The sequence below is a fragment of the Dermacentor andersoni genome, chromosome 10 (genome assembly GCF_023375885.2).
Source record: "Dermacentor andersoni chromosome 10, qqDerAnde1_hic_scaffold, whole genome shotgun sequence".
Classification (NCBI taxonomy): Eukaryota; Metazoa; Arthropoda; class Arachnida; order Ixodida; family Ixodidae; genus Dermacentor; species Dermacentor andersoni.
In genome coordinates this window covers 117,172,667-117,197,411 of record NC_092823.1, presented here as the reverse complement: position 1 = coordinate 117,197,411, position 24,745 = coordinate 117,172,667, and the positions used below count along the sequence as shown (strand labels likewise).

Here is a 24,745-nt window from a genome sequence, read left to right as displayed (position 1 = left end):
AGCTTAAGCGTCTCCCAAGTTTTCGGCGAGCAATGCGAGTTGTGCGAAGGCTGTACACCACAAGTTGCATTACACTCAGTGTCAGTGTTTCCTTGCAGCAATGCGGAAGCTGCGGGCGCCTCGACCAATCAGGAGAGTGAGCAAATCTAACGGTAGTCGTCCTTGCTGCTGCCATCCCGCGCTTTGTCGCCCGCGCAAGCACCTGCGCTTGCAGGCCTCGCCGCCTTGGCCATGTTGCACGGAACTATCGTGAAAAATCACAAGTAGGTGTTAACATCATTACTAATGTCCCCGTGACACCGTTTTAGTTGCAATAAACTTGATGTGATTAAGAACTTGGTGTTATTTTTTTGCACGTGTGGCACTGACATAATACTGGAAGTAAGCGTCACGGATCAAAAAGAACAAAACTTCATATCATACGGGCGTGTTTTACGATATTCCGAATATTTTGCTTATTGATGCGGAAAGGGTGCCCATCTACATTTGTAATTTCCGCTGACTCGCCGCTCCTCCCGCTAATTCATGTTTGCGTGGAGGCGTACGTCCGACCTAAGCATACTTAAGTTTCACACTGTTTTCTTTTTTCTCCCTTTCATTTCGTACGCGAACAACCCGTGCCGCAAGACTTCGTCACACTGCTGGACTATCGCTGCAAATATTCCAGCTGGTCAGCTGCAAAACGCTGACTGCATAAATGTATAAACGCAAACGAGCACTGCCGACCTACGTAATTGCATAATATATTCGTTCGTTAACGAGGAGCACATTTGACTTTCTTTCGTGCATGGTTCCGAGGTACACGACACAGCACGTATGCGATTCACTCCTGAAGAAAAAGAATGTGCTGCGCGATATGTTGGGCAAGTCAAAGCACTGACTGCAGTGATGCCATAGCCGTGCACAAACTTAACTTTGAGGAAAATGCACGAAACGTGAGGGTGCAATTCGTTTTTCTTTATTGATAATTTTTGGCTCACTTGAAGTACAAAAAAAATGACAATGGAGATTACAGCGAAGCCTATTCGGATCCTTATGAAATATTTGAGTGGGAAATAACTATGATTAGATAATAAAAAATTTTAACGAACACTGGTGAAAATGGCAGTGTGGTGGAGGACGTCGTCAAATTTACAATAAAAAAGCAGCGTAGAGCGCAACACTCAAGAACACAACAGGTGTACGTGCTTTAAACACGAGCGAAAAAAAAAAGATGAAATGTGACTACATATGCATGCTGCGTAAAAGAACATCGCATATGGTCCACCACTTCTGAAATACAAACGCGTACATTAAACACTGAAATTAAGGAACTCCGAATGTACATGCAGCAGCTTATTGGAGCACCACGTATTCTGTAAATGTCTTGCTCAACCCCTAAGCACCTGCCATCGAGAAGAGGCTAAACTATAAATTCGTAAAATCGTGTTTTCATTTATATAGCAGAACAGCTACTAGTCTCTTGATTGGCTCGAACAGTAGAGCGACCGCCGTGCAAAGGCATCGGTTCGAAGTTCGATTCCCAGACCAGGCTGAATTCTTCAACTGTGAAGCCTGCTTTCTGAGTAACCCGGAGGGGTCTTCATTTTTAGCTTCATGCTAGGTTCGGATGAATGAAAATTTTCCCCTTTCTTGAAAATTGACTCACCACGTTGCTACTTTTAGCAGTGGCTTGCGAGAATCAAAATGTCCACTTTTTTTATTATTATTGTCACCTCTTTTCACGTCGCGATCAACTTGACTCGACGTCTGTAACCGCGGTCGCACCTCAGTTCACAGAGGGCAAGCCGTTTAGGGATAATTACAAATCTAACAGAACGAACGAGAAATTCAGGACGGTAATGAAATCACCGTGGCAATAGCAGCGAACGACGGCATTTAGATTTGTCGCCGTGGTTAACCATAGTTAGTATTTCGAATACCAATACGAGTGATTTTTGGTATCAGGGTCGTGCTCGCCTAGAATCATATTTTTCTAGAAAAACGGCCTCGGGATATGCCGAGAAATGCTTTGACATCACGTGACAGTAGTCGTAGACACACACGATACGTGTCACTTATCAGGTGCGCAGATAAGCAACTGCTGTTCAGCACGTGTACATGTTTATACGTACACCCGGCCACAAAAGTTTACGGACCACGGGATCGCAGAAAACGCTCAATTTCCAAGCAGCCTGTAGCAGTAGCCAGTAGAACTGTATACGAAAATGTTCTTAACATATTCTAGACGATGCCCGAAATGCAAATACCAGGTTGCGTGGTGAGGTTGTGGAGATATTCAGCTTTTTCTCAAATTTCTTCGTCCGTGATATTCTGTGGCCGGGTGTACATGTCTGTACACTTATGGCTGTGCACTTTTCAGTAGTTTCTTCAATAATTGGTGCCCGTGTGGATGTGTGCTGTTTCGTCGGACTGTACAAAGCTACCTTGTTTGCTCTGATGTGAATATTGATCAACTTCCTCAAATCTTGTCTCTACAAAGCTGGCCACTAAATAATGACGCTGGTGACTGATTGGTTCACACTTGATTTATTTATTGGGTTATTGGTGCATTAGGCTATAGAAAATGTAGCCAACAAGTATATTATGTCACAAACATCATCAGCACATAGCTTGATGAGTGAATGATGATGATCGGTGGAATGAATCCTTACAGCTATTCCAAAGTTTTACTATGACACCTCGGAAGGTTGACTGCAACTAAAAAAAATTTATAAGAGCTGCACAAAAGTAAGTGTAAGATTTTCCCGTAGCCTAGGATAGACACTTAAGAAAACAATCATCTACCTTGCCCAGTGAGTCACTTTCATAAGGACGACTGAAAAAGCGCGAACTGGACATATACATTAAAAAGGAAAATCACTTTCTGGACATATACATTAAAAAATAAAATCACTTTCAGCAATTAGACAAGACAAACAGGTTCGTTAGAGTTATGTCATAGCGCAAGAAATGTATGGGACTCCACTAAGCACAAATACTTGCGAACAAACATATCGTCATTGCAATAACAAACCAAGGACAACAAGCTGACACCTACAAAAGAAAGAAAAATGACAACGAAACTATAAAAAATGCTCAACATAAGTAAGAAAATAAGGCTCCGACTAACCTGCTCATACTCAAAATGATGTTATTAAAGCTTTAATACCAGCTAGTTGCGCTGATGACTAATTCCAAGGTCCAAGAATTTTTTTCAGCATAAAACGCTGGTCATCCATTAGGTGGAGTACTGTCCTTAGAGCGACACCTTTGTAACTCGTCACACTAATATTGAACGCAGCGTTTCAAAGTGTTCCACATTTTTCATATAAGTGACCACAGTGCCAACAGAGAGTGCACGACGTACAAAAAGCAACCTTCCTGTGTACGCCACTGGGACTTGTGTGATGGATCTTAAAGTAGATGTCGCGATATAGAGAGAACAATGCAATAACGTATGATTAAGGTAACATAAAGGAACAATAGATGCTAGACCCTTCAGATTCGTTCTCGAGCCGAGTTAGCAAACGCCTGACATACGGACTAAGTGTCGACGTCATTTTCAAAAATAAGTTCATCCACCACCGAATTCACTGCCAACCAAACAAGCTGCAGTGCTGAGCATGCCGCATCCAGAATAACCAGTTACACGCACTACAAAGAAAAAAATGCTCGAACTTTACAGACCTGATATTTACGTTTCGAATCTGGCTTCTTTTTTTTTCATCATTTACGTGACAGGACAATTTCGAAAATTCATGTAGCAGGGCCACACGGCCCACGTTTCACTTGAGCAGCACACCGGCTGACAGAGTAAAGCGAGAAAACATTACGAGTCAATTTATTCGGGCCGGCAGGCTAGATCTGTCGGTCCCGTCGTGGGATTAGCCGCGTGCGCGTTTATCGCGTTTTGCTGGACCCAATAAATGTTTATTTAGTCACTCACTCACTCACTCACTCACTTAATCACTCGCTCGCTCACTCACTCACTCACTCACTAACTCGCTCGCTCACTCACTCACTCACTCACTCACTCACTCACTCACTCACGAGTCACGTGGCACGCATGTTCCCTGTGATAATGACGACGCTCACTAACGTTTTGAGATGTCGATCTCTATCAATAAGAGCTATATTATGGAAATCCTTGCCCGTGGATATCAGTGCTGTCCCCGCCATCGTCATGTTAGTTGGGCAGTCCATGCACTCGACTGTTTTCCCGGTAGAAGTTCGTGTTGTGGACTTTACGTTTACCGGAGCGACGAAGTTGGTTCGACAATTTCTCATTACTTCTCCGTCCACAAAGTGTGCACCACTAGAACTGAGAAGACACAGAATGACAACACGAGCTGCATCTTATTTTTTGGCGTCCCGGTTTCCGTGTAGCGAAGGATCGTCCATAGTTGGCGAAAATACCTACTTAGGTATTCAAGCGTTTATGGCAACTTTAATTTGGCCGTAAGTCCTCCTGCCAAAATTTTCAGTATTAACCATGTTCTTGTTTAGAACTTACCAATTACATATATATATAAATATAAACATAAATATATATATATATATATATAAATATATATATATATATATATATATATATATATATATATATATATGTGTGTGTGTGTGTGTGTGTGTGTGTGTGTGTGTGTGTGTGTGTGTGTGTGTGTGTGTGTGTGTGTGTGTGTGTGTGTGTCAATGCAAGACGAAGGGTTTGGCGCCAAAACCAAAGGTATAACATTCAAAAAAGAAGAAAGACTAACGTTATGGGATATGTTTTTTATATGACCCAGCCGAGACACGTCAGTAAGTGCTTATGCCATGATGTCCGTCTTCTTTCTTTCGTTCGACCTTTTCGTTCGTATTTCCTATATATATATATATATATATATATATATATATAACGAGAGAAAGAGATAACTTGAGCGATGCTACAAGGTAAACAGAGTAAGCATTTAATTTCAGCACTTTCGATCGGTGGACCGACCTTCGTCTGTATTACTTTTCTTTTTTTCCGCACATCAGCTGGACCACATAGTCGCCGGAACGGGCAGTGCCTTGTATGTGTGTATAGTGGCACTGTGTTGTTACTTTCCACAAGTTGCCGCTTTTTCTGTCTCCCTTCAGGGCCTCTTCTTTATTCTGCCCCCCGCCACCCGATTCGACTTGCCCTCCCTCCCACTATAACGGCGGCACACGCACTAGTGCTGCGCAGCGACCGTTTTCTCCCTCCTTGCCTCGTGTCAACGGGAACCTAGCTGCCGCTACTCTCCGCCTCTCTGCCCTTCTCTGACTTCTCCCTCCTCCTCTTTTATTTCCTTTCTTCTTTTCTTTTTCTGTTTCGTTCGTTCTTTCCTATTTTTTTCTCACCGGCCCCCTTGGTCCACATACATGGGACTACCGCCTTTTTTTTGCCCTGCATCGTTCTCAATAAAGCAGCTGTAAATCTGCCAAAGCGCCTAGAAAGATTCAATCACTGTCACAACTGTCCCGGTCGGTATGATGTATCTGAGAACGAGGGGGCGCCCGGTCTGCGGTCTTTACTATCAGTGCCGAACTGCCATTTTCTTGTAAACCCTGATGTGGATCGTTCCCGCTGTCGAAACTGTTGAAATTAAATACTGGTTAGCTTTACATTTTAGCATCGCTCAAGCTCTTTACCTTTGAAAGGTGGCCTGAAGAATTTCTCTTTAACCACACACACACACACACACACACACACAAGCATATATATATATATATATATATATATATATGCGTGTGTGTGTCAGTAAAAGATGGAGATAGGCTCTAAGCATATTCATGAGATTTGTGTGGAGCCGTCGAAAAAGGAAAACAGACATACTTTTCCACTGTGAACTTTAGGTTGAGAAATCCAACATCACGTTTTTTTTTCCTTTTTTTTAGGACATTTCGGGCAATCTCTATTTGGTAGCAGGCACAAGTTAAGGTGTCGTTTTTCTTCAGTCCGTAAGATGCACATTTAATCGTAGTGTAGTAATACTCCAGTCACACTGGCTTGAATAATAAAGAAATGTTCCCCATAGAACTGGATGGTTATGTATATGGTGACAAGAGAAATGATTGGCGTCCAGGTTTGTGGCCGCGTTCCTTGCTCGCGGTCCATTCGTCTAGCCCGCTTTGGAACACTTTCCGACGTTGCGCGGAAGCTGCACCTCCGACAAGAAATGCCCGAGGTATTGCTTGTAGATGGCCGGAGGTTGCGTCGTCGCGTACTGCCCCTCGTAACAGAAGCCCCAGAAGCAGGACTGCTGGTCCAGCTGGGCCTCATGTACTATCTGCATGATGGCCGTCACGGTGCCCCCGATGTGGACCACCAGGCCGGAGACTAGGGCCACCACCAGGGCGATCTTCATGTTTCTACTCAGGGGCCTGCGAGAAATTTGACAGTAATTTATTACTTGTCGCTTTCATACCCCCATTTTCCTACCTCGCCAGCTCGCACACCTATTCGTAACACTTTATGGATTACTAAACACTACAACACTACACGTATTCGCCTTACCTCACCTGCACCGTATTCGTTTAAATACCATCATGTGAGATCACCATCTGACTGATCAATCCGCAGTACAGGACGACGGTCTTTCCCAGCGATACCTGGTCACCCCTTGTTTTGGATAACTTAGTGCCATGTTCAGAAAATTTTAGCGTTTCGCCACAGAACTTACGTCGTCCTAAACTGCGTTTTATTTGCCTTGGCATTAATTCAGTTGATGGTACAGACTCTACTATCTGCTCTACACACTGCATGGCCTGATAAACTCCACATTTCCTTTTAATCGCAGCTAGGGTACTAACTGCGCCTGTTTGCTTCTTCATCCACACCGCTGTCTTTCTATCTGTAAGCGGTATACTCCTTGATTTGTCATTACATCGCTCTCTGCGCCGTCTGACGCTTCGGAGGAAAAAAAATATCGTGACGTCTATAGTGCCTAACGAAGCTTCTAACTCGTCTAAATGCCACAAACACAAAATAATTATGACCGTTTTAAGCGCATTCACGACGAGGATATGTGAGCGCACAGACACAAGTGTCCACTTTAGCAAATGCTTGATTAGAAACAGGTGCACATATTTAGAGGCGTTCAAATCACGCTCATATGCGCAGGCAAAAGTGGCATGCGTGCGCTATCTCACGTTTAGAAAACACAGTTCTGTTCTCGACAACGCAAGTGAAGGCATGCTCGCGCAGTTGTCAGTTAGGCTCGCTATTTTTGCTGCTTGTAATCGACCTAGGGACTTGCAATCAGCTTCGACACGACAAAGCGTTCCTAAAAGAACGGCTCACAATCACACGTGCTACAATGCAGAGCTAAGCAGTCATCACGTCTTCTCTCTCTCTCTCTCTCTTCACATTGTTGCTGTGTTCTCTTAATCTGTCACTTGGACGGCGTCACATCTGGCCTACGTTGAACTTACCGCACGAAAGTGGAATCTGGTATGAAATTCAAAAACACCCGTGTGCTTAGATTTAGGTGCACGTTAAAGAACCCAAGGTGCTCCAAATGCCTCGTAATCAGATCGCACTATTGACACGTAAAACCCATACTTAATTTTTTAAGTTGAATATGATAGACGATACATTATCTACAATTTACGAAGCGTGTTCTATAACGATTGCTGCCGCGCGCCTCACTGTCAGGATTCGTGTTTACTTATTTTGCATAGATTATCTAATTCGTGGGGAAAAAAATTTGACATTGGCACGTTCTGCCAGCTTTTTCCAGTTGTGTGAAAAGTTGTCCAAGTATGGTACAATAGCAAATCACTTACATTCACTTGGGTGACAGAAGTGTCGTCGCGCGAACATGAAAACAAGTTATTAGAAAGACGCTGAGTTACAGTGGCCAGAATGTATGTCGAATGGAAGAGAGTGGATGTCGTACGCATACAGGGAATCGGCTGATATATGGCCATCTGTACTACTACCCCTACAAATATCCTTGCATCCACCTGTGTTCTCTGTGTTACTTTGAACAGAAACTCCAAACGGTACCTGAATATCCTCACTGCAGCAAACATACTCTTTCAAGCGCATAATGTATTAAATCGCGTCTTCTCGGTCGATTTCCCGCCGAACAAAATGGGCAGATCTCGGAGGCAACGTATATTCCGGGGTAGCATGAGTAACGTGGTGGGGTCACGTGGTGGAGCCGCTGCGTATCGCACTGCTCACCTGCAGGGTCTGTCGTGCGCTTTTCCTTGCTTCGTCCTTTAGGCCGTTTACATATTGAACGTTGGTGAACGGAATCGCAGCAGCGTGTTTTAAAGAAGCAAACGCTCTCTATGATAATAATTATGAATGCCTCACAAGAAATAGAGAGAGCGAATGACAAAGGAAAGGTAGGGAGACTAACCAGTGCTGAGCCTGGTTGGCTACTCTACACTGGGGAAAGGGAAAAGGGGAAGGAAAGATTAAAAGAAGAAGAGAAAGTCTACTGGGGATATCGTTCGGTCACTCAGTCCGGATCACAGACGCTGACTCAATCCGGTAGCTTTCAAATATCGCAGCAGCGCTTTTGTGGCCTTTTGTAGCTGCGATATGCGAGGCCATGGTCCCAAGATCTTGTTCAGGGTGAACGGTGTTCTATCCAGCTGATTGAGAGCTGTGCAGAGGTCAGGTGTTTCGTTTTCAAAAGCGACCTCACAAGAAAATTTGCAGGAAAGGTCCGGTGCAGCTATGTGTAAGGTGCACGCTTGTATTTCGTTGACTGGATTCTGTTGGCGGCTGAATTTTACAGCGTGGGATAAAGAACTGTCACAAATTCGGCGCAGCCCTACACCGTTCTTAAGGAGCTCTCACGCAGAAACTAACGAATCTGTCACTTTTATCATTATACATGTACGCGGGACTCGGGGCGGAAATCGCCTCAGCCTCGTTACGCCGAGAGAGAGAGAGAGAGAGACATAAGGAAGGAGCCGGCATGTTAACCAGTCAAACTCTGGTTGGCTGCCCTACGCTGGGGGAAGGGAGAAGGGGAAGAGAGATGAGAGAGAGGACAAGAGACGCGCATGGACAGTACTTCAGTCAAAGCCGCTCGTACAAACCAGGCGTTCTGAGAAAGCACTGAAGTGCCTTCACTGCCTTCTGAACCGATGACCAGTGGGGACCATGCTCTAGTACTGTCTGTTTACTCAGAGGACGATCATAAATGTACGAGGCGGTTGCGGACATACCTCTCCGGCCACTGATACGAGCCCTTGCAGAGGCCGGCGTAGAAAATCGGCGGCAGCACGAAGGCAACGGGGCACGCGAACAGGGAACCGACGAGCGCCACCAGGGGTCCTTCGTGCGGCACGGCCAGGGCCAGCACGCATGCGCACGCCATCAGCGGAGACGCCATCTTGGCGCGGCTCCACACGGTCCCTGGAAAGTGGGACATTCGCAGCTTGGTGCTTAATCGACAATGCTATAGCGCTCTCGTTCCTCCAGCTGTAAGTGGGAAATTGCGGTAATTGTCTTTTTTCGAATTACCTAAAGGAAATGGCGTTTCACCTAAAATCACAAAATATATGGTTTCACATAGCTGAACCTCTTACTTTCTTTCTCTTTAAGTGCACATATTAAATGTGTGGAACTGAGCGTTCTGGTGATATAGCCGACGTTATCCGGAACGGTGTTGCCCATACGTGTGTCTATTAATCGGTACATATTCAGTGCGCCTGCCTCTGTAGCCATTTTTATGAGGGCTGCCGTACATCTTTAGTTCGAATTGTTCCGGGTATAGGTGAGTAGAACAATGTTCCAGATAAGACTGGCTACTTCACTGGAACACAATTTCGTATGCTTATTATCTGCATTTAAAAGGTAAGAGGTCTGGACATATGCAAAGTGTTTAAAACATGGGTGTCCCAACTATCATGCGCCGAGGGTTAAAAATATGCAAATGCCACGTAGCTGGACAGAACCATAGTAATCTTGTTTGCCTTCGCTTGCAGATGCTAAGATTATTTTTTTACATTCCGCCTAATTAGATAATTAGTCTTAATTAATTAATCAACTTCTCAAACATTATAATTATATGAAAGGTCTGAATGAGAAAATCGCAGGGGAACATGAAAAGCTCCCCATAAAGCTATCTATATGTTGTTCAATACGTGCTACGTAAAAGTGCTTTTTCCGAGCGTGAAAGAAGCCCGCGAATACACGCAAACTGCCTCGAGTGGCCAGTCTCGCTTGCCTACGACGAATCTTGCCGTTTGCCGGGGCGCAAACTGACAACGGTGCACAACGGCACTCCAATTGGGGCACAATCTTGAGCATTGCTAGTGCACACATTCGTTCCGCTGCATGACAAGAATGCTGGGGCATGCAAAAGGGTGCATTGCAGTGGAATCTGTCAAGCGCAGTGGAGCAATCATTGACTCGTGGCTGCTGAGTCTGCGTCTAAGCTTACTTTCTTCTTGGCTGCACGAAGAGTTCCTAAAACTCGTGTTAAGTTCTCGGCTCCTATAAGTGCATTGTAGTATACTATCAATAAACATTTGACTAAACCCGAATAGCAAAGTCCATTACGTCAATGCGAGCTGCAGTGCAACAACTAAATGACAGGGTCGCCGCCCGTATTCTGTTTTTGAGTGATTCCTAGCTTGTCAATCCTTTTTACGCGGTAGTAGAAAAGCAGCACACTCTGCTTACTCAGCTCAACGTGATCATATTCTTTATTTAGTGTCTCTTTAAACCAAGGCTAACGAAAACTACTGAGACAGAACAGATCAGCGGTCCTATGCTTCGAGAATGAGCGCCAGCTAACAAAGGCGTATTCTCTGAGCAGCAGGAGATGCGCATTCCTAAACTCGCTACCTGGCAATCTCTGCAACGGCTCCCCTCCCACGTTCACTAGCTGCCACTTAACAGAATTTAGACTTCAACGTTTCGTTTCCGAGCGCATCGACTCGAATGTTTGATGAGCCATCGCGTCTATCGCATTTGTATAGAGCACCCACGTTTCCCGTAGTTCTCGGCGCCGTCGTACTCCTCCAGGGTGAGGGTGACGAGGTTGCCCGTCGGCAGGTAGCTCATGGCGAGGAAGAAGTTGGCGGCCGTCCGGGTCCTGTCGGAGTTCAGCGACATGATGACGTTTCCGCCCACAGTCGTCCCGAAGGCCGCGTAGCCCAACACGCCGATCAGGAGGCAGGCAGCGGTGTACCCTTCAAGAAAGACAGACCCCTCCATTACGGCATTTAGTATTCGCTGTTATTGAACGCAGAGTACACTGAAATTAAAACGCTCCACAACAGCGAGGTGAGTAATAAGTAGCACCCTTGTGGAGGGCACGGCGATAATTTTAACGTCGGTCATAAACGCGCACCAAAGCAAGCTACACAATGATTCTTATTTTTGTTTTCTGTTCCTTCTGACCCCTTCGAAATGCAGATGCCGGCATTCGAACCAGCGAACTCGAGCTCCGCGAGTGAATGCCGTAGCCGCTGGACCCCAGGGGTAGATCAAACAAAGGGTTGCGTCACGCCATTTCTATACCCGCAGCTTTTTCATTGGCCTAACTCTGACATTTACCACAGCCTACTTGGGCAGCTTTTTTAAAAGAAACCTCATCTCGAAGCTCTTCCTCGATTCCCTGCTGGCAAAGCTGATGATTATGCTGATGACGGTGATGATGATGATTTACATCCCATTTAAATGGGGCTGACGGCAACAAGACGTCAAGCCTGCGTAAACTAATTGATCATTTCTTTCAAACTATACGTCTACTTTATACTAGCAGTCTGCCTCATCATAGTCGTCATCAGCCAATTTTTATGTCCACTGTTTAGGAAAGGCCTCTCCTAGCGATCTCCAGTTGCCCCTGCCGTTGGCCAAATGGCGCCATCCTTGGTGTGCAAATTTTCTAATTTCCTCACAACAACACCTAGTTCTCTGCCATCCGCGACTGCGCTTCCGTTATCTTCGCACAAATTCTGTAACACTAATATGACATCAGTTATCTGCCCTACAACCACCGCGACAGATTACTGACTGCGACGTTGCGCCGATGAGCTCAAGTTCACGAGTTCGACCCCTGGGGCTGCCGTGGCGGCACCTCGATGGGGACAAAATACTAAAGGCTCGTGTGCTTATATTTTGCTGTGCGTTACATAACCACAGGTGGTCAAAATTAACCCGAAGTCTCCCGGTACGGCGTGCCTCATAATCATATCATGGTTTAGGCAATGAAAACCCGGAATTAGATTAAAGGGGCCATCACATTAAATTTCAGAGCTGGAATTGTACATTCAATGTTAAACCGTACGCGTCCCACAGCAACATTTCAAAACACGAGCCTATTCGTTATGGTGGTAAAATTTGTATTATAACTTCGTTATATTGCACGTGAACCTTACAGTAGCCTGGCAACTCTGAGTGGTGACGAAATGAACTTGCGCCCTCAGAGAAGCAGAAGGCATTCTCTGGGGCCTTGCCTTTGTGTGCTGCAAATACCGGAAGTTATTGCAGAAGCTGGAAATACGCCATGTGTGTCAGGCGTCGTTTTGTCATTGCATGTGTCTCTCGGTGGTCTCCTGGTGCTGCTTTTTATGGCATAAGTGAAGTAATTGTGCGAACAACTGAATTGCGACGCCCTTGCCCAGCCGTCCGGTGCCGGAGCATGCAAAGAAAATCGTTCGATGGTGCCCCGAACAGTTTCGAAGAAAAATTCAGAGCGCAGGCCCCCCTTTTCCTGACACCACACGGGTTATGCCAAATTGGCAGTCGCTTTTGATACGAGGGGCTTCCATAGAGGCAGCAATTTCAAATACAGATGTAATTGGAAAATATTTGCTGAGGGCCCAGTGTTTTGTGTGTATAACCATATTGTGCCCTGTAGTCTTAGTTACAGTGATGAAGGGAAAATAGCCGGAGGATCATGTCATACGGCCATCTTTTTTTTTTCTAAATTTTTTTTCTGCCCTCTGTATCACTTTGCCTACCCAACCACATTTCTTCCTGTTAGTCTCAATCAGAATATCGATAGTTGTGCGGGGTTCAGATGCTTTTCAAACCTCTTTATAATCTTCCTGATTTTTCTCGCCCTTGCGTTAGTACCGGTAAAATGCATTGATTGCACCCTTTTCTTTTCAAAGGCAGTGGTAGGCAGCCGAACATGAAGTGGTAATGTCTGCTGCATGCGCTTCAACACATTTTAGTTTTATTCTTCCGTAAAATTTGCTTCTCTGGATGCGGGTTCCCTTCGACAAGTATGTCTAGGCAAAAGCTTCCTTGCACCGATTCTGCTAATCATGAGTCTTCATTGTCTTGCAAGGCTATTGAGCATTGGCTTAGCCTTCTGTGTAATAATCTCAAGGCCAACTCATCACCAAAATTTAGGCACCATTAAAGAGCCCCATATCATCAAATTGCATCTGGTCACCTCCGCAATGGCATCTCTCGTAGCCACAGAGTTAACTTGTAGCGTTAAACGCCAGTAGTCACCGATAAGATCTACTCTTGCAATATGTAGTTCACCACTGCTTGGTAAAACGCTCGTGTCACCAACGTAAAAAAAGCTCAGTCAGAACAACAGCTGGCCAGGCACGGCGCCAACTCCGGCTTTTGCAAGACCGCCACAAACGCGTCGCCCGAGCACTTGGCCCGGCTTGTGGCTTACCAGCGACGCCGTAGCCAGTGGCTCGCTTGAAGTACGACGGGGTCGCCGCGTCTCGGCGCAGGCTCGTGAAGCCCGAGACGCTTGCGTAGTTGAACGCGATGACGCCAAGGCCTACGAAGAAGGGCACCGCCGGTGGGGCAGTGAACGTGCCCCTGTGCGCGGGCAAGTGGCCCGCGCCGCCATCTTTGTGCGCGGCTGCGCTCAGGATTTGGCGCAGCTCGTTCCAGGACCCGGGTACCCGTGGTGTCGGCCCCGACCCGAAGCTGACGGCAAGACCGGTCAGCAGCAGCGACAGAAGCGTCAGCGACAATGGCAAGTTGACCACGCTGCACCTGCGTCGACGGTTGTCGGGACGGTGGTGTCAGCGCGTGACCAAACGCGAACGCTATTCTACTGGCACTCGCCAGTGCTGCTCTTCCAACCCCCCTCTCTTCTTGATCAAGCCGAAGAGTCTCTGTTTGTTGGACCGCAGAGACAAGTCAACAAAGATGGGTAAATGTGTTATTTCAGTTTCGTCTTGGAAACCGTGGTTGCCATAAATACCGATGGAGAGCATACAGATACATAGGATGACAGAGCAACCAGGAAACATCAATAAAGAATCGAAAGAGGATATATTTGCGGAACTTTCATTTTGTGATTGCAAGGACACAAGAATTGAAAGATGATAGACACAGTAAAAGCAATTTGCAAAACAAATTATTTGTGAAAGAAAGGTAAATCGCTGAAGCGCCTTCCAGCCGGATGGATTCTGTAAGTGTCCGCCCGGTAAACTATCCATATTGGCCACCACTGAGTGGCTGCAGCTGAACCTGAGAGAAGAAAACTGGCTGTGAATTCCTGTTTCCTTTTCGAGCTCAGCCAACCAGCACTTCAGCAGCAGACGAAATGAGCATTTCCACTATTGTCCACTATTGTCCAATGAGCTGTCCACTCTTACGGAATAACCGCCCCCCCCCCCTTCCTTCCACATCTGCGTCATAAATCTATGCGGCCGATACCCCAAATGACAGGAGAAAACAAAACACTTAAATCCTAACTGCGTTTACGAAGTGAAGCTTTATGAAGCTCCTTTCTTGGTACTACAGATCGGCGTGTGCGTGGAAAGTTTCTTGCGTACGTTCGACGAGCATTGTAGTATGCTCATGTTGGCGGACCTTTTCAAAAACCAGGTCACTAGAAGGCGCACTGAAACACACACTCACAGTGCTACTTTCAACGACAGTCCACATAGAAATCTTAGTACCGCGACATGTTTTATAGTTGCTTCTGTTATCCTCCGTAATTTATGCTATGTGCTTTCTATATGCTTGTTTCCTTGGCTTTGGTCTTTTTGTACCGTTCCTCCGGTACGGTGTAGCCACTCGGACGTTTATTCTGCTTAACCACCCAGTCTTTTCCCATTCCTATTTCTTTCACCCTCTCACTCACCAGTATCGCGTGACGTCAGCACACGGTCCCTTTATCGCTGCGCTCAGCACGCCAAGGCCAACGACGAGGGTGCAGTACATTGAACCGTGGGTCCAAGGCGCCGGTACGAGGGCCAGCACAAAGTCCGTGATGGCCTCGGCTGTCAGGACTATGATCACTGCCTGGAGGCCCACCACCGAAAGCAACCGCAAGCCACTCACGATTCTCCTGTCAGGGACGAAGAAATCGTCGTTGACAAACTTCCACCTCTTGGTTTCGTTAGGGTCCACATCGCTTATTTTCACAAATGACACGACTGCGTCTGCCCTGTTGGGCATATCCAGGTTAAAAAGCAGCACCAGCTTAGAGTCAACTCCGATTGTTCTATCTTGAAACGCACGGGGAACGCAAAAATGCATTACGCAAGAGCTGAACCAATTTGAATGAAATTTGTTGGACTTACGAGGGAAACGTGAATTCTACCGAGTTTACGAACGATAATTTTGATTTAGTGCCTCATAGTTTTACACAAATTCTGCAAAAAAGAAGAAATCTGTAAGTTGAAAAGAAAATATTGAGGCACGAAGTTTATCAATCCCTAGCCTTGCAGAAAAACTGAAATCTAAGTTGTGTAAACTGTGTGTGTTTTACCGCGTCTAAGGCCGACCAGTTTAATTTCTGAATTTACAGCTTGCTCGAAGTCGTTGCAATGCTTACGAAGATTTCGAAAAATTCCTACTGACTAGTGGTATGCTTGAGAGCGGTAACATTATACATCAATTTTGCCCGGTTTAGGTGCTTCATTTGAAGCGCTTTACAGCGTTGTGAAAAATTTAACACGAAAGCATTGTACGTCCCATGAGGTAGATTAGCCGGCGTTGTAAGCTACCGTCGTACCAAAATCAACACCTCACGTGACGATCATCAGCGTTTGTATGTTGTCAGTAGTAATACAGAAGATAGTAAATAGTATAACAACGTTAATTACTAGTAATTATGGTGGTTAAAGACGAATATAAAGTGAATGAATGCGAATTACAGTGAAGTAAAGTGAAATAAATTCACAAGTTAGAGTAATATATCTAAAGGTGAAGTAAAGTGAATGATAGGTGAATAAAGTGGATTAATGTGGTTTAAGGCGTATTAGCACTAGTAAACATTCTATCAAAGTGGATTTAGGTGGACTAAAGTGGAATAAAGTTGGTAAAAATTAGATCAAGGTGGATTAAAGTGAATTATGGTCGAATAATCTGGATTAAAGTGGATTCAGGCGGATCAGGTACAGATGTGAAGGACACGTGACAATGTATTACGTCACGTATCATGATCACTTAATAATCGGAATAAAATTGATTCCGAGATGCTCATGTGTGACGTCACGTCATGTCTAACGTCACGACACGTGACACGTCCTAATGTTTCCGCATTCAAATCCCGTAGGGATATATAGGTTACTCGTTTTTTTTTTTGTATTACTGACAAGCAAAGGTGCAATCTTTGTAATTAAGTTTTCTTTTTCAGCACTATTTCGGCGACAGACTGATGTCTTAAATAAATATCTGCTTCTTACAGACATTGGATATTTCCATATATTTTTAAATGCAACTAATCTTATCAAAATGTGTGCAGTGGGCGCCTTTCAACGCGCTTTACCCGTTCCCATATATTTAGATAAGAGCTTTAGAGCTTAAGCTCCCTCCTAGCCTCGCTACCTTTTCCACGTTTCTTCTATCTCTGAATTGTTGATGTGACATAACGAAGCATTTCTGTCAAGCCAATGGGTGTTGCTTGAGATCTTCAGCATCAGGATGTTCGAGCTGCAGTTTTGGGGGGTACCGTCTCACGTTGGAATAGATAGGAACAGCGCGTCGAGCTGTCATGGGCCCCAAAACTGTAAGCTCCGCGAAACCTGCAGCGAACAACACACGCAATCTCCATTAATTTTGCGGCGATCCACAAAACTACACGAAAACCCTGTGTGATCAAATCGCTTACTTACTCGCGATACCTTACTGTATCGCTTTGGAACTTGATTCACCTACACAGAGGCTTGGTTGTGCAAATTTAGACGGTCAGGTTCGCAGTGTTGTAGCTTGTGCGGTGAGACTGGTGATGCGGGACACCTCACCTGGTTGTATCCGCCGTTCATCGTGAAAGGAAACGCGTCGCTTCCCAGACTACAGAAGCATGTAGAGAAGGGTGTTCTTCCACACGACAGCTTCCAAGACGTAGTGCTCCCTGATGTGCCCGTAGTAATGAGAAGAGCAGTTCTGCGGCAGTTGATAGCCTTTCTCGGACACTTGAATGATCAACGTGGGTGACAAACCCCTTTCAGAGCGTATACTATGCTCCAGCAGAACAATCGCTGACGAAGCATGCCAAGCCGATCCCGCCTGCTATAACGCCCGCCGGCAGATGCACAAAGGTGATCCCAGGCTTTCCCTGTAAGGGCTCTCATTTCACTGCTTTAAATGCCAATTAACTGCACTGCGCTTGAGACAACCGGCAACCGTTACCTGACCGATCCAAAAAATTTTGGAGATTGGTTCCAATTGACGCTCGCTCGCATGTCCTTGAAGGCACTGTTGGGGTGTCCACTGTCCCTCTGCGGTAGAGTTTCTGAAACAGTTTGGCCGGCGGCCCACGGACTGAAGCGGAGTCGATGTGCTCTGACCTTTCGGGCAATAGCTAAAAGCTTTTGCAAAATTTCATCCAGCTGGGGTTGCTAGTGACGATGGCTCTAGCGCTGTCGGCATTCCGCTGCCGTACCCAACGGCATCGCTTTGAAACCCAGTCGCGGCGGACACGTTACAAGGCGGTGAAATCTTCGAAAATTTTCCTCTCCTTTTGTTAAAGGATTAGTTTGTTAAATCTAATCGTTACGGCTACCGTGACATTCTGTTTACGCTCGCGACCTGTGTCCTGCACCCACAAGTGCAAGCGTGTGCTTATTTACCCTCGTTGTCATCTTCGTGAGCCTGTTTAAGTTCACTGGCTGGCCCAATGCAACTGCCTCTTAGATCACCGATTCGCCTAAACTTTCTTCAGGCTTCACAACGCTCTGCAACAGTTCAAATTGTTTCTTTTCCAACAAAATATTGCACTAAAAGGCAATCAGTTGCGATGAATATGCTAGTTCGCGGATGCTTCTTGCCTCGATGTGTATAGACAACGCTGATGGATGGGAAATTTATCAAGGCAAAGCGGCAAGATAACGGCCCGAGAACGCCTGAATTCACAAGCACGAAGATTATACAGATCCATGAACTACACCCGTCGTTCTCAAGTTAGCTATAACCAATCGCAGCGCCAGATTTCCATCTGACAACATTTTTCGAAATTCAAAACCTTCCTGTGCAGTAGTTTCCCCCTCACCATAAGACGAATAAAAAAAAAAGCCTTTCCATTCTGTGAAGAAGTACGAGCACCGAAGCTGTGGTGTGTTTTCCCTCAATCGACGCATCTATATGTATATATATATATATATATATATATATATATATATATATATATATATATATATATAATAATATTATTATTATTATTGAAGGGCACAGACAACGAATACGTCTTTTGACTTTGGAGTGATTTATTCTTATTCTTCTATGAAGCGGTGAAGTGTGCCAGTACCGGCACATGGCAGGCGGGAACTCCACAATATTTGCAACTTCACTGTGAACTACGTAATTATGAAAGTTAGATGAAACTCGGCGTAATATTAGATCCGTCTTAGCGGCTAATTGTCAGTAATTTGTTTCGGGATAGTCTTGATAAAACAACAGTTACAGCCGTTTTCTGTATCCATACTCCCTCCGCAGACGGTCATGTGTTGAAGAAGATGGGAATCCGGTAACGTTTACAACTTCCTTGTGAACTAACTAATTATGACTGGTAAATGAAACGCGGCGTAGCGATAGAGTATTCTAAGCGGTAGAATGATTTGTTTTGAGGTAGGTCTGAAAAAACTAGAGTTACAGGCATTTTCTGTAACCATACTCCCTCCTTAGATGGCTATGTATTGACAGCAGACGGGAATTCTGTAACGTTTACAGCTTTGTTGTGAACTAACTAAGTATAACCCGTAAATGAAACTCAGCGTAATGATAGAGTCGTCCTAGCGTCCGCTTTCAGTATAATTTGTTTTGAGGTAGTTTTGAAAAAACTAGAGTTACAGCCGTTTCCTGTAACCATACTCCCTCTGTAGACGGTCATGTATTGCCAGCAGACGGGAATCCTGTAATGTTTACGACTTCGTTGTGAACGTGAACTAAGTATGTCAGGAAATTCGGCGTAATGATAGAGTCGTCTTTGTGGCCACCTTCATTTGATTCGTTTTGGGATAGTTTTGAAAAAACAAGTGTTACAGCTGTTTTGTGTAACCATACTCTTTGCGTAGACGGCCATGTTGACAGCAGACGGGAATTCTGTAACGTTTGCAACTTCACCGTGAACTAACTGATCATGACAAGTAAACTAATCTCGGTGTAATGATAGAGTCATCTCAGCAGCCAACTTCAGTTGATTTGTTTGGGGATAGTTTTGAAAAAAAAAAGTTTTACAGGCGTTTTCTGTAACCACTCTTTGCGTAGATGGCCATGTTGAGCGCAGATGGGAATTCTGTAACGTTTACAACTTCACTGTGAACTAACTAATTAAGACAAGTAAATGAAACTCGGCGTAATGATAGAGCTAGGGTGCGAGACCGGGCTAGTTGGTATTCCATTGCTGAAGTGGCTAGCCTAAAAGTAGACACGGGGCACAAAAGGGCGACAAGGACAGCGCTTGTCCTTTTCGCCTTTTTCTGCCCCATGTCAACTTTTGCGCTAGCCACTTCAGTAATGATATAGTTGTCTTAGCGGCCAATTTGCTTAGAATTTTTTCCAAGATACTCGCATTTGATTGAGAGCTACAGAGCATTCGCGAAAAACTGTAGACGAATTTTTTTTTTTCGTTTCGACGCGGCGCGTAGACGGTCCCACATAGACAACCGCCGGAGAGTAGCTACATACAGCTTCGCTGTAAAAGGATTGTCGTGCCAGTGATGATCGAACTCATGCCCATTTAGCTGTAATATGTGGTTGAAAGTTGCGCGCCTTGGTCATTAATCGAACGAGTAATCTTCGCACTGGGACATTCGTGCTCGGTTTCATGCTCGAGACTGACGCTTGTTGCATCTATGCAAAAGTTTCTGATGTTGCATTGGTGACGTCGAAGCGGGCAAAGACCACGTTGTACGCATAGCGAAAGTTTCATTGGCAAGGTGGCAGTAGCAGCTATATGAGAGCCTGTTGGCCAACGTCGCGATGAGCTTGGCAGTAGAAAAAAAAATTGCTGAAGCCTGCTGATCGTTGTCGCTCTCTTTTTAAAGGGAAGCTTTCTTTGCTAATTTCTGCTGTATTGTATAATCTCATGCAGGCCTGCCCTACCATGTTTACTACACTTTTTTGCCCAGGCTGCCACCTTCGTTTTATAAACAATTACTTCGTGACAAAATAAATTGTACCTAACTATTCCTCATAGCAACAAATATACGTCAGCAAGAGCACAATTCCTTTAATAAAGCAAACCTTTCTAACAATTCTCTACCTACTTTCCTAACCATTCGGCCACAGTTGCACGGGTACTCCGATCGTCCCAACACCAACTAAGTCATTGAAATAATCGTGGTGTGTTCATGATCGTGATTTTTTTTTAACAATTGAACATACGCGCAACGGCAGATTGACCAAGAAGCGGACGGTACATTTATAATCAATGAGAAAGAAATGAAGAAATGCAGGTCACCATAGGAGTTGTCCCACTACATAGCACGGGCGTGCGAAGAAATAGGCGTTTGCACCAGTTTCCTTCACGACAAGATACTCGGGAACGAAATGGCCAAATTTACTATACCATTTGATCAACCGCTTCAGGAAAATGTCTCTTCACATAGACTGCGAACTGTTTGTTAAATCTGCACAAGTTCTATGTGTGTCTGTGTTTCTGTATGCGCGCGGGGGGGGGGGGGGGAGGGGGCGAGCTGGTGAACTTTCATTTCTGTTATTCACAAGACGACATTTCTTACCCTACGCCTGGACCCAGTGCTTTAGAGGCGACGTCCGAATACTGAGTGTACCAGTGGAACTTTCGGTATTCCTTGCAGCGCTCTTCCAGCATGACGCAGCAGCTGTTGAGCAAGTAAGCGTTGAACACTGCCAGTACTGCAAACAAGGGCACCACGAGTATTGCGGCCCATCCTGCAAGGACGAAAAAATACTCTCTCGCTTAACATACTCTAAAGAGACGTTGGTAGCATGCGAGTCACTTATCGGCTCTCAATGTAACGTTAACTCGTGAGTTTGAATTAGACCACTAATAACTCACTGACACCAGACAACGAACTGCCAAGCTATCTGTCAAGCTACTTAACACGTCTATATTTTGCAGCTGCGCATAGGTCTGATTTCGTCTATTGATAATTCGCCGACATATGGCGCCTATCGGTGAATACATATTTCGCTCATTCTTTATCAGGTCCACTCACGATATTGAGTCGAGTGACAATTCGCTGACCTAGGGCGTTGAACCGCAGTGCATTAGGCGACTCACTGCTTCTCACATCCAATCGGGAATTTAGGTCAATGCAAAACTGCCGAACCCTAGGCGCGTCAGGTAGAGTCATGAAGTGATTGAAAGCATCACCTATTCCGGCAAAGGCATACGGTATCGCCACCATGCCAACGCCCACCAGGTTGGCCAGCAGCGCTGCCGTAGTCATTGGCAGCCGAAGCATGGCTGACTTCGAAGTGAACCGGACGTCCTTTTTCTTCCACTGCTGTGCGAAGCATCGATTCGTACGCTGCCACCATCCGTCGCCACCATTGGAACCCGCCGTGGTAACCGCCACCTCAGGGGCGACTCTGGTGTCCTCCAGCGGCACGATTTCAAATGTGTGTGCTGCTGCAGAAGAAATCATGCAGGGTTCATTTGGTTTAGTCACATAGAGTCTCACGTCGCGGTCGTAGGCAAATAGTTTGAGAAAGATAAGCGTTTGTCGCAACGTCTGAACGAGTGCTCATCCACAAATGAAAGCGTACGAATGGAATAATGTGAAATACACATCTGAGATGACACATGCGAGGAAATGCCACATTAAGTTGTGCGTGAGTCTTCTCTCTTGCTAGCGTTCCGTTTGGCGCTCTGTACGTTCGTTATGAACCGAAACCAACGCACTGAACTTGGTGTACTACTGTAGTTAGAGCCGTCAACTTCCAAAGTTATAGTTTGCAAGCTATGCCGTATCATTGTGGTGCCATGCAATCGAATACTCACGTGTCGTCGGCATTCTTTCTTCGTAAGTATCTTGTAAGACCAGGGCGAAAACTTCTGAAATCTTCGGTCACATTACCATCCTCTCCCACCGCCGCACAGGCCCCTGACTCGCTGCAGCTGCATAAAGATATAAGCAGTGTCAATGCTTGATTCCCCCAATGTTACGTTGTCCCTTACCGTGTCCAAAAACTGGCCCAGACACTTTATTTTCTGTGTAACGTCACGAAGGGTAGTCGATCCTCAGTAATGTGTTCGATGAGTATTTCGGACGCCGACAGCAAAGGCAGAGCAATCGCTCAACAGCTGTAGACCGTTTATGCTTGCCGAATTTGCCGGTACGAAGCCGAGATGTTTCCACCAAAGCGGTGTGCAACCAAGCGGACGTGTGCTCCAAATGTCGAAGCAGCACTCGTTAAGACAACTAAATCACGATGACGTCACGATTGCTAAATGTGCACATCCAGCTGCTTTCAACACTCCGGAAACTCCTTCTTCATTGCAACAACTGGTCCACGAAAAACTAACGCGGGAAGCACCGGAGTTGCCCGAAGCCGGCAGTCGTCTCAGCTTCCTGCTCACACCGGCGATGCCACGATTCTCACTATCGACATTGAAACAGCTATACAAAGTATGCGTCGAACAGGAAGCGATATGGGGGTAACCTTCGAGTCATTTGCAACAGCGGAATTCTACAACCGCCAGCGTCCGTTCACACGGAGCAATATCACCACCCGCGAAGGGCAACGCGGAAGAATCACTCGTTATCGGCACGGTACACACAACCGCTACATATAGTTCCAGAGGTAGGTCTTAAAAATTGATGCCACAAGCTATCGCGCCGTAAAAGCACCACAAATAACCTCTTTCCGCAGTTTGGCTCGAAGGCGAACCATCAAGCACACGTACTCACAGAGACAGGTCTCCAACCTCGAAGCCACAAGCTGTCACGCCATAGAAGCACTACAACTATCTTCTTTCCACACTTTGCCTCAAACGCGAAAGCTCCGACGATGTATGCATGCCGCAGTTCCCACGACGACGACTGGCGTTGAGCTTGCGTATCTTCTTTCGACTCCGGTTACCCTTGACTGCCGTAGAAACAAGATATCTAGGGTCTTCGAAGTGGCGTACGTAAATCTAAGAGGCGCTGGGATGACAGGAACCGATCCTCTGCAGCCCTGCATCGAATGGCCACATTGTAATACAACCTCCCGAAGCTTCTGTCAACGACACGGGGGTCGTTCCCCAAAGCTTCGCAGATAGCCCCGCACGCCGCAGACGACCGTACAACGATTCGTGGCAGCTCACGCACTCTCTCGCCTAACTGTTCGCTGCCGCGTCAGCGGAAGCGAGGTTTCTTTTCTTTAAGAGACGACATACAGCTACAACCAAAATAAAACAAACTTGCATGGAGTTAAAGCGACTCGTCGCAGCTTCGATTGCTATATGAACACCGTAACACAACGCCAGAGCTTCCGTCAGAACGCCGCGGGTTACACAGTGAAGCAGACAACGTCGCAGACAGCACCGCCACGATTCGCGAGCGCTCGCCGCTTCACTCGATCCATTGTGTACTCCGTCATAGCAGCAGCCGCCGGGAGGAGCCCGGCGGGGGGTCCTAAGCCTCAGCGGTTTTCGCTCTCCACGCAAGCTGCGGTCAACAACATCTGCACGTATCACGCTCGCACCGAACGCAGAGCGGCGTCCTAGAGTTGGCACTCTCGTTTCCAGTATAGTTTCCTTCAGTGCGGCCGCAGCTACGAGACGCCTGCGTCTGCCTTCCGACCGCATCAGAACGCATGCTTTAATCATCGAATACTTATTAGAGTGGTTGTAGTTGAGTGGACTGCATCCGCCTTTCCTGGAATCTGTCACATGTATTGTCATCAACATGCTCCTCATCATTATCGTCGTCATCATCGTCATGTTTCATTGGCAGATTAAGTCACAGCAGAGGGAAACTGTGTTTGTCACTGCCGAGAAACCACCTCCGAGTCCGCTGCCTGAAAACCCTCGCGTCAGTCTAGGAAGGCACGGAAGGTGCTCAAATAATATGCACAAATGCACAAACCTGCGCATTTTCGTAACAAGTGACAGTACCGGACCGCTATAGTGTGCAAATTCGTTTCACTGGACTCTATTCCTTTGTTATCATCCAGCTATCACGGTCGCCGATATTCCGGTGATCACGTAGGTGGCGCATGCTCGTATCCCTGACGAACAGCGAAAATGAATATCATTCGAATTCAATCGTTTGATGTATACAAGCTCTGATTATAGTACGAGAACACATATAAAGGTTCACCGCTTTGTAGACGAGTGGACCAGTACAACAGCGCCCCGCTAACTACGTTCATTTCATAGCACCATAACTTCATAACTATACTAGATATATGCATATAACAGACGTTAACTTGCGT

General features: G+C 45.9%; 1 protein-coding gene across 2 annotated transcripts; it reads right to left on the bottom strand.

The window, feature by feature from the left end:
* Positions 1-5,818: 5,818 nt before the first annotated feature.
* LOC126544804 (uncharacterized) lies at positions 5,819-23,965 on the bottom strand. Of its 2 annotated transcripts, none has more exons than XM_055077850.1 (9): positions 22,503-23,965; positions 22,326-22,442; positions 21,696-21,950; positions 21,079-21,250; positions 15,036-15,242; positions 13,605-13,936; positions 10,948-11,151; positions 9,178-9,367; positions 5,819-6,369 (listed from the first exon to the last, which is right to left on the bottom strand). In XM_055077850.1, exons 2-9 carry the CDS (start codon positions 22,336-22,338, stop codon positions 6,108-6,110), a joined length of 1,635 nt encoding a protein of 544 aa, XP_054933825.1. In that variant the 5' UTR covers positions 22,339-22,442; positions 22,503-23,965; the 3' UTR covers positions 5,819-6,107. The 2 variants fall into 2 exon arrangements, with proteins under 2 accessions (XP_054933825.1, XP_050048246.1); XM_050192289.2 differs by having other exon boundaries at positions 21,696-21,953; positions 22,503-23,964.
* Between the last annotated feature and the right edge of the window lie 780 nt (positions 23,966-24,745).